The sequence below is a fragment of the Coffea arabica genome, chromosome 6e (assembly GCF_036785885.1).
Source record: "Coffea arabica cultivar ET-39 chromosome 6e, Coffea Arabica ET-39 HiFi, whole genome shotgun sequence".
Lineage (NCBI taxonomy): Eukaryota > Viridiplantae > Streptophyta > Magnoliopsida > Gentianales > Rubiaceae > Coffea > Coffea arabica.
In genome coordinates this window covers 12,679,334-12,689,899 of record NC_092321.1, presented here as the reverse complement: position 1 = coordinate 12,689,899, position 10,566 = coordinate 12,679,334, and the positions used below count along the sequence as shown (strand labels likewise).

The 10,566-nt window shown below is 37.6% G+C and overlaps 1 protein-coding gene across 2 annotated transcripts; it reads left to right on the top strand.

Moving 5' to 3' along the window:
* The first annotated feature begins 4,916 nt into the window (after positions 1-4,916).
* LOC113697307 (translation initiation factor IF3-4, chloroplastic-like) lies at positions 4,917-10,197 on the top strand. Of its 2 annotated transcripts, none has more exons than XM_027216881.2 (9): positions 4,917-5,310; positions 5,532-5,571; positions 5,885-5,944; positions 6,808-6,860; positions 7,334-7,389; positions 7,502-7,535; positions 8,156-8,228; positions 8,311-8,403; positions 9,867-10,197. In XM_027216881.2, exons 1-9 carry the CDS (start codon positions 5,054-5,056, stop codon positions 10,008-10,010), a joined length of 810 nt encoding a protein of 269 aa, XP_027072682.1. In that variant the 5' UTR covers positions 4,917-5,053; the 3' UTR covers positions 10,011-10,197. The 2 variants fall into 2 exon arrangements, with proteins under 2 accessions (XP_027072682.1, XP_071911396.1); XM_072055295.1 differs by lacking the exon at positions 9,867-10,197 and adding an exon at positions 9,125-9,245.
* Positions 10,198-10,566: the final 369 nt, after the last annotated feature.

Sequence of the window (10,566 nt, the reverse complement as noted above, 5' to 3'; positions counted from 1 at the left end):
TCCAATTCTATCGAAAACCTCACTTCTAACATCCTTTCCTGGAGTAAAAAGACCTTTGGGAATATTTTCTTTAAAAAAAAGAGGATCCTAGCCAGACTCCAAGGGGCTCAAAAAGCGATGCAATCTCACCATTCTATATTCCTAGAGTCTTTAGAAAAACAGTTGCTCTTTGAGTATGAGGAAATCCTTCATCAGGAAAAATCCCTCTGGATTATGAAATCTAGATTGGACTATGCTATATCAGATGACCTCAATACCAAATTTCTACAAACTTCTACCCTCTGTAGAAGGAAACGGAATAAAATTGTTTCCTTGAGAGATAATGAAGGTAAATGGCTGACCAATAGTGATGTTGTTAAAAACCATATCCTTGATTTCTTCTCTTCCCTATTTACTTCTCACCACTCTCAGTCATCCTTTTACCCACAGAATTTCCCTTTTCAGAAATCTTATCTGGAGGAAGAAACCAAAATATCCCTAGTCACCCTCCCAACCATCCAAGAAATTAAAAAGGCTGTTTTTGATTTGAAACCTCTCAAATGTCCTGGGCCGGATGGCTATCACCCTATTTTCTACCAGAAATTTTGGAATTTCCTTGCTCCTTCAATCACCCAATTCATACATGATGCTTTCAATCAAAAGCCCCTTCCAGTCGGGATTAACGATACTTTAATTTGCTTGATTCCCAAACTTGACAACCCGGATATCATTCAGCAGTTTAGACCCATAGGACTCTGCAATACCACTTATAAAATACTAGCCAAGACCATTGTTAATAAACTTAGACCAATCCTTTCAACCATCATCTCCCCTCTCCAATCCAGCTTCATCTCGGGTAGAAGTGGAACAGATAACATCATGCTTGTCCAAGAAGCCATTCACAGGCTAAAAAATAAAAAGGGCAAATATGGGTTGTGTGCCATCAAGCTTGATCTTCATAAGGCGTATGATAGTCTTGAATGGTCTTTTATTCATCAAGCCCTCACTTTCTTTGATTTTCCCCCATCCCTCATCAACCTCATTCTTCATTGCATTACATCTACCAATTTGGCCATACTCATAAATGGATCCCCAACAAACTTTTTTTCCCCTTCTAGAGGCATTCGACAAGGAGACCCTTTATCCCCATACATCTTCATTATTTGCATGGAGTACCTGTCAATGGCTATCACCAAAGAAGTGGATGGTAACAACTGGACCCCTCTCAAGTTTGGGAGATCTAGACATTGTCTGTCACATTGTCTGTTTGCAGATGACATCATCCTCTTCTCAAGGACAGATGACACCTCTATAACCACTATCCAAAATATTCTGAACATTTTTGGGGACCTCTCTGGCCTCCGTATCAACCACTCCAAGTCAAGGATTCTATTTTCCCCAAACACCCTTGAATTCACTAAAAACTCTATCACCAGGACTCTAAACATTCAGGGTACCCGAGACCTAGGAAAATACCTTGGCTTTCCACTTAGTGTTAAGAAAGCAACAACCAAAACCTTCCACTTCCTTTTGGAAAAAATTCAATCCAAACTCCAAGGCTGGAAAGCAAACCTGTTGTCCTTTGCTGGGAGAAAGACAATTATCCAACAATGCATATCTTCCATCCCTACCTATTTCTTCCAAGCAGCACATATCCCAAAAAAAATCTGTGATGCCATCGATAGAGAACAGAAAAATTTCCTCTGGGGCTCCACAGAGGGGAAGAAAAAACTCCACTTGATTAAGTGGGAAACTGTTACCCTCCCCAAAAAGGAGGGTGGTTTGGGATTGAGACAATCAGCCCTTTTGAACAAAGCTAATTTGGCCAAACTCAATTGGCAGATGATGAAAAACACACATCGTCCTTGGGTTCAAATTCTTTCAGATCTCTACTTACATAGAAACCAACCTTTGAAAGAATCCCCTCTTAGCTTCTGCAAATCTAGAGGTTCCATAAACCTCAGGAATATCATACACGGTAACAACATCTTCAACCAAGGGTTGGGTTGGAACATAGGAGATGGTAAAACAATTAAAGTGTGGTCTGGAAAATGGTTCTCAGCAAGCACCCTCAGATCCTTAATTGAAGGACCACTCCTACCAGAGGAAGATCAACTACTCCTATCAGATCTTTTTGACAGCAATGGTAATTGGAATTTCAATAATATTTCCTTCCATCTACCCCCTTCCATTACCGACCTGCTAAAAGCTATTCCTAGACCTCACCATTCTAAACAAGCAGACAACCTTATATGGAGGAATTCTCCTGATGGTGAGTTCAGTCTAAAATCTGCATATGAGATCACTAGTTTGCTATATATTCAGGCCAAACCCAATGTCCAAACACCCCATCCTCCAAGCCAGTCTTTCACTTGGATTTGGACTACTCACACATCCCATCGAACCAAATTATTCCTCTGGTTAGCTTCTCAAGACAAACTAGCAACAAGATACCTCCTTCATAAGAGAAACATCCTCCCTGATAATATCTGCCCTTTCTGCCCAGGACTGATAGAGGATACTAATCATGTCTTGCGCAAATGTGTCCACGCCCAAGCTGTTTGGATGGAGCTCAATCCCAATTACTATCTATCCACTCTACACATTCCTTTTCACATCTGGATTAGGGAAGGTTGTAAACTTTCCACACCCTCCCCTTTCTACAATATTCCTTGGGGCACACTCTTTGCCTTTACTTGCTCCACCATTTGGAAATCCAGGAATAAAAAGATTTTCGAGCCCAACAGAACACAACCTCCTCCAACCAAAACCAGCATCAAGTTGGCCACTGAGTTCTACTCCCTTGGCCCAAATTCTGGCCACCCCCCTCGCAGAAAATCCCATATTCTTATCAGATGGATTCCTCCAATCCTCCATTGGTTCAAGCTCAATTCAGACGGCTCAGCCTTAGGAAACCCAGGTCCAGCGGGAGCTGGAGGTGTTATCAGAGACGCCTCCGGATGTTGGATTAAAGGATACTGCAGAAACTTAGGTTCTACAAACAGCATGCTGGCGGAATGTTGGGGTATCCGAGATGGACTAGAAATAGCCCTTTCCTTAAAAATTTCTCAACTTGAAGTTGAAGTTGACTGCGAAGCTATTATTACTTTGTTAACAGCTGTTGCCAATCCTAATCACCTTTTGAACTCTATCATTTCGGATTGCAGATCCCTCCTTTCGCAGCTGCGGCATGTTAAAATATCCCACATATACCGGGAGGCAAATAGATGCGCGGACGCACTCGCAAGAATGGGAGGCAGATTACAATCCAACTTTGTAACTTTTGCTAATTGTCCTCAAGAACTCGCTTTTGTCTATGATGAGGACTTGAAAGGGATCTGTTTTCCCCGCACTATCTCTTTTGCTTTGTAATAGATAGGGCTAAACTCTGTTGATTATTAATATTTAATCCCTATTTTCACCAAAAAAAAAAAAGAGAGTTATGGATCCAAATTTAGTGCGTGGATACCATATCGATCTTACATTGCTTGGGCTTATCGAGTGTTGAAGTGGTTGGTACCATTTATCTTGAGAAGATGCCTTGTGGGCTTTAGCAGTCAATTTAATGACTTCCAATTTACCGATATAATCTGTTTTTTTTTTCTTCCAATGTTGTTAACCTCAAATCGGATAGCAGCTCGGCTAAACTACTAGGTAGATTGATCAGATCGATCAAGACTGTTCTAAAAAACTTGCTGCTGTCTGATACTATAATTATTTATATTTTTATAAGTTTTAAAGATATTAAAATTACGTTCTTAGTTACATTTTGGCCAACTATACAAAATGTGACAAAAATATTACGCTTGCAATCAAATATACACCTAAAAATTATATATAAAAGTGTGAATTCATGTATGAAATATGTCCACTCTCCAAAACTACTTAAAAATAAAAACAAATCATACCTAATTCGAGATCTTTTTATTCCGAATATGGTTTTTCTAATGCAAGTTGGAATTGCTGATAATAAATTGACAAGATGATAGGGATAAGAATTTCTTAATTTAGAGATTATTTAGGCATATGAATGATTTTGGCATTTATACTAAGTGGGTGATGTTTTTTTATTTCTATTAATAAAGGAAAGTTTTATAATTTAGGTAACTCAAATTATATTTGGAAAAAATAAGAAAGAAAAGTTAGAGAATCTGAGTCAAGCAATTGAATTGGATCACTAATTTGGCTGATTTTTGACTATTTTCACTGATTTTTAACTAAAGCAGTTTTGTGCTATTATAATCAACTTAAAAGGAGGAATGGTTCATGGTTGGATCGACTGGTCTAATCCGCATCTAACAACACTGTATTTGTCGGCTCCAAAAACAGTTCTTTAGCGATATTATTTGTTCATTGTTATTCTTATCTAAGGACCCCTTAATTTCACTTATTCACTTTTTGCCCAAAGAATTTCGTCATATTCACATATTAATGGCGAAATTGATATGGGGGTCTATTTAGAAATAATACATGATAAGAAGAGAATTGGGCTGATTAATTTCTCTCGTTTACGTTAAAAAGTGAATTGATTATTAATTCTAATGAATTCTTATTATTATACACGTAAGACTTATACTTATATACTTTAAGTTGATCGATTATTTTTTTTTATGTATACATACTTTAAAATAACTCAAAAAATTTATCGATTAATTTTCTTATTTATATACACTTTAAAATAACTCGAAAAATTTATCATGGTACACGACAGAAAGAAAGTGATACAAGAAGAGAGACGTAAAATTTAATCAAACTTTTATTGAGCAGAGAGAAAACAAACAAGGAAAAGATTTTTTGTCATCCCATCTCCAAGCCTTGGAGTTGGGACTTGGAAGAATTTCAATAGTACTAGATTTCAAATTAACTAACACGAGCAATAGCCAACAGAATGAACCAAAATTGGCATTAGCCAACACAGGCTTGGGTGAGTGGTGACATAGACACAACTCAAGAAAAGATGAAAAATTATGGATAAGAAGCTCCAGTGTTTAACTCCCCCTCCCAAAACATCCGAGCTTTCGATCACCTGCCAGCAACACCCCAAGCCCCCCGTGCCTCCGTCTCTTCCTCCCCAATGGCTGGTCTCACCAGCACATTCCCCATGAGACCCAGTCTTTACAAAACCCGAAGTACCTTTTTCCCCAGTTCCTACTTCTTTGGCCTCCGCCTACTTCACCACCACCCTATCACTTCCGCTACCACTATTCCCGTTTCCCTCGCATCCCGCATCACCTCCATTTCTGCCCGCTCCGGCGGCGGGGGCGGAGGGTATTACAGGAGGTCCCCGCCTCCAGTTGAGGAAGATCAAGCTCTTGATATCTCCTCCATTGGGTATAAATTTCTGTTTATTGTTGTGGGGTTTTGATTTTTTAGCTTATAGTGTGAGTTTAGTTAGTAGGCTAGAGTTCTTGAACTAATTCTGGCAAAAAGTTGAAATTTTTATCATAGCAGTTTTGGGTTTTGTGAGTTACTAAATTGTTGCAGATATAGTTTGCTTATTTCTCTGTTTGAATTGTTATTGATTCATAGTTTGATGCGGTGGTTTGAAATAGGTCTGATCAAGTAAGGCTTATTGATGAACAGCAAAACATGGTTAGCTGCTTTACTCTCTTAATTTCTAGAACCTCTCTGAAAGTAGGAAAAATGTTTAGGCAGACCATGTCTACCAGTTTAATTTCCATAGACCATGTTGTTAGGATTCAGGTGGTACTTTGTTCTACGCTTGGACTAAATGGTGGACAATGTAGTTCAAATGTGACAAGATGGTCCATGGACAGCTGGTAGACTGATTCTGCTTAACTGTTTTCCCGGACTTTCCCTTTCTCTGTGTCTTTTGGTGTGTGGTTGTATGTGGTTTCTTGTGCTATGAGCATAAAAACTGGATACTGCTGCTTGTGCTTTGTAGGTGGGAATAGTTTCAAAAAGTGTGGCACTTCAAATGGCTGAAGATGCAGAACTTGACTTGGTATGTTCTTAAATTGGGTACTGTCTATATGATCTGCTTTATTTCTTCTGTTATTAATGTCTAAATGGCCTTTATTGTTCTTCAAATTTAACATGGGGAGATGGGCCAAAAGGATCTCTATATTGTTAATCTGAATGCCGGAACTTTGACATTTCTTGCTCCATTTCTTTTTCTATTTTTAAGTGCTTTTTTACTGTTAGCTTTGGTTATGCATGACCACCAAGTGAAAAGTGTAAACCTTGAAGTTCAGTGGTACATACTAGACAATCTTAACATGTGACCTCTTGCAAGTGCAAATTCTTGCCTGTTAAAACTTTTCATTTACCAATGTACTTCCATTTATGTGTGCTTCTCTTGCTATGACCTGATGCCCAGAACTGAAATTGAAATTGAAATTAAAATTTTGGTTTTAAGATTCCAGTCAAAAGTTTTTGAACCAGTCATTTCAGATGTAATATTATTCTTAAGTTCATTATCTTCAATTGGTATGTGTATGAAAATGGTGATGCCAATTCTCTATCCATAACCTTTCACCAAAAGAGAAAGACCAAGTAGTTTTGAAGCAACTATTGGGCATCTTTTGTTCTTGTCATTAATATTTGATGTTTAGGCCCTCTTAAACCTCCACATATGTCTATTGAAGCATGAGAATCTTCGGTCACAAAGTACCTCATGGTATGATGAATAATCTCTGCAACCTTAAAATTCTTATCTTATTGAGAGCATGGAGATTACTACTCTTGTTCAACACACAACTTTTTTGTTAGTAGGATGTGATTACCGGTCTTTATAGCTGCATGTAGATTATAGTATAATGCCAATGTAATCATTAACCAGGCATTGTCCTGTGAAATTTTTTGTAGGTCATATTGTCTCCTGATGCAGATCCTCCAGTTGTACGAATTATGGATTATGAGTAAGATATAACTTTTTCATCTTTTCTTTTTTTTTAATTTTTATGGCTGAGGTAACAGCTTTCATTTATGTGAGATTTAACCCTTTCCTGGCCATTGTAGCTCAAAAACGTTAGAACAAACTGTGTTTATACATATTTTCTGTTAGTTATTCCCCTTTTTCAGTATCTGTTGTTTCAAATCAATTGTTCATTCCATTGTGAAAGTTTTTAACCTCTGTTTTTAAATAGGTGTAATGAAGTTCTGTTGACCTTATATTCTAAGAACAGTTTCTATTGTTCTTGTGTTTCTCTGGGTCATTATAGTCATCAATGGAGATATGAACTATTTCACACTACAAAATATTAACATTTCAAAATATTCACTTTTCTCGAGTCAATATTGTTTGATTATTCTTAATGAAACATGTAAGGCTAAATTTTATTACTAGTTGTATTTTCTAGGTTTGTGCTGATTAATTTGAAATATCCTACAGCAAGTACAGGTATGAGCAGCAAAAGAAGAAAAAGGAGCAGCAAAAGAAAAGTGCTGGTGAATATCTCCTTTTAGTGAAGTTGGTATTGTGTATCTGACTATCTGTTACTGTGCGTGTATCTTAATCTTTATTTCATAACATTGACCAGAATTTTGGTTTACATGACAGCCAGCCGTATGGATTTGAAAGAACTCAAGATGGGGTAAGATTTAATATTCCAGATGTAAATTTTGCACTAGACTAGAAGTTTGGTTTTAATTAGCTCCTGATCTGGAGTGCTGCCATGCAAAACTGAACTGCTGTTTCTGTATCTAATGCGTGGTGATCTCCTACTTTTGTATTAAGCAAATAAGATGATTTTGTATTAAGCAGAAAGAGTATTTTAGGCTAATAGATGCATGGCTAGTTTGTTTACATCTAGTTTATTTGCTTGTGCTAAAATCACCAGGAAGAACTTTTCTGTGATATTAAGTTACAATTGGTTAAAGAGATTTGATTTTTTTTTCTTTAACTGTCTTGGGTTGTATGTGTGATTCTGGTGTTGATTTGGGGTTTGATTAGGATTGTTTAATCTGCTAATTATGTTTACTAATTTGAATCTTTTGAAACATGATTGGCTATATCAATTTGGTCCATTGGTGGTCATCCACATTTTACTTTGACAATCTATCTTCAACTTTAATTCTTGTATTTACTAAGATATATGGATGCATCTTAATCCCAAAGTTATTTTAATCTGTCTACTGAATGAAGTTCCCTTGTTGTCACTCATGCTCCCAAGTAATTTTGTTGTTGTAACAGTTATGAGTAATTTGATGACAGGTATAACATTGATGTGCATGATTATTCTGTGCGTTTGAGGCAAGCACAGAAGTTTCTGAGAGATGGTGACAAGGTTGCTTCCAGTTCTCTATGAGTGCATGAATACATTCTCTTAGGTCCGAATTACCCTGCTTACTATTTGATAATTTTTAAAGGTCAAGGTCATCGTAAACTTGAAGGGCCGGGAAAATGAGTTCAGGAACAATGCTATCGAGCTTCTAGAACGCTTCCAAAGTGATCTCGGAGAGGTAGGTGATTAGAGGTAATTGTAATGGTGTCAGGGCATAATAGTGATGGATAAGAACATAAACATGATATCAGAAAAATTTATTATGTTGCAAACAAACTTAAACTGTCTGTTGTCTAAATGTTGGTTCATATTATTATGTATGATTGCTGGTTGTGAACAGAAAGAACTGAAAAATGTTTGTAGCATAGTCAGGGTCTAGTTTATCGGTATTTGTAACCTCTCTAATTTGGCTTAGACATAAATTCCTTTTTTATAATGGTTAGAACCTTTCCCTGAAGTCTACTTGTTTTCTGATGTTCTGTTCATTAATTTCCTAAATATCTTGATCAATGGTTGAGTAAGGTGCAGGCAGAGTTGGTTTATTATGTTATTTTTGATGTAGCTTACGAGTTGCTATACTTGATGTGTGAAATAATGCTGATGTATATTATCCCTGATTGGTAGAGAGGAAACTTAGCTGATACTTCCATTCGAGGAAGGCATTTTTCCACTATGCATTTGTTTATTGTCGAATACGTGTAACAGCCATTAGCTTAGAGAAGTTTTGAGCTTCCAGCTTTTATTTTTGGGAAAGCCCTGAACTTTTTGTCCAAATCTGTAATCTTTTTGCACAGTTTATTACGAATAGTCAGCCACCTATACTCTTTCTCTCCCCTCTGATGAAATCCTTTGTGGTTGTTCCTTATGTGTGCTTAAGTATACGTTTATAAGTGATGCAGGTCTGGCTTGTGGAAGCTGGCCAGAGACGTGAGATTAGGGGCAAACGCCTGATGGGGCTATATGTGAAGTTTTGGGTGGCTTAGGTAGGAGTAGGGATGGACTGTTTTGCAAGGGAGCGGCGAGGGGAGGGGAGGATAGGGAAATGTGGTGCTGCCTATGTAGGAAACAGGGTTAATCGTAGGGGAGAGCAAATGGATTCAGGAGCTTGTTAGGTGTCAGTGGAAGGGTTTGGGATGGCTGCAGGGGTTTTTTGGTGTGGGAGGGAGTTGCTGGGCTAAACAGCTGGGGAAGTGTAGGCTGGAGGCCCTCTTTCTTTACACCTTACCATTGTTTTTTTGGTTGTGGAGGGGGTGGGGTGGGGTAGGGGGCAGGCGGGATAATTTGAGCAAAATTTAATGGAGCGTTTATGAAGCGGCATAACCAGTAGTTTAGTTGGCTATGTGTGATTTGCCCCTGATGCCAAAGAATTATTTTCTTCTTTAAGGTATAAACTTACCTGCAACTTGAGAGCTGTTTATGATCAAGCTTTATTCCTTCAGATAATGGATACAGTCACATGCTAATTTTTTGCCTTTTGTTCTGTTTCTGTAGATTCTTGAAACTAACTGCTGTAATAATTAACAGTTAACATCATTCGTGTTTTTGCTCATTACTAATTTTAGCGATCATGACTTTGAGTTTGAAACCTTTATTTTATACTTCTTTTTCAAGTTGGCTAAGTTTGCTTGTCATTACGTACAGCTAGCGACTCGAGAGAACAAAAACTTCAAAGACAGGAATGTATTTATAATTTTGGTTCCAAACAAGGTTGTTGTACAGAAAGCTCAGGAAGAGCAAAAGAAAAAGGATAAGTCAGTGGCAGCTGAAGTCTCAGCCAGTGTCTAGCCTTATTCCAGATGTGATGATCCTTGAGACAGGAAGTTAGCTAGTAGCATACGCGTTTGTATACAGCTGATATCAGGAATCTCACTAGGATTTATTGTTCTTTGTATAGAAGTAGTGATATATACTGTTATGAGTAAATAGCTTTGCTGCATTTTCAATAGCAACCCTTTGAATTTTTTCTCTGGCATCTTTCTATATGATGGTTATTCTAAGCTTTTTCTTGTAGCCAATGTTTTCCTTTTCATCTCCTTTTGATGCTAGCTTTAAAGAAAACTTCCGTGTTAAGTCTTGCTGTGCAATTATATGTATCAAAAACTCAAGATTTTGAAGCTACAATTTGCTTTTGCATTCTGAATTGTTTAAATAGCGACTGCAATTCCAGCCTTAACGGCAAAGCAATCTAGCAACTCTTAAATCTGATGATGACAAGGAAATTTCTCCTATTTATGTTCTTTCAAAGTTCTGATGATCCAAATGTCGATGAGGGGGTCTCTTGGCATTGAACTTGGCTCCAAGGAAAATCCCCGGATGTGTGTGGAACTAAACAGCCTACCTG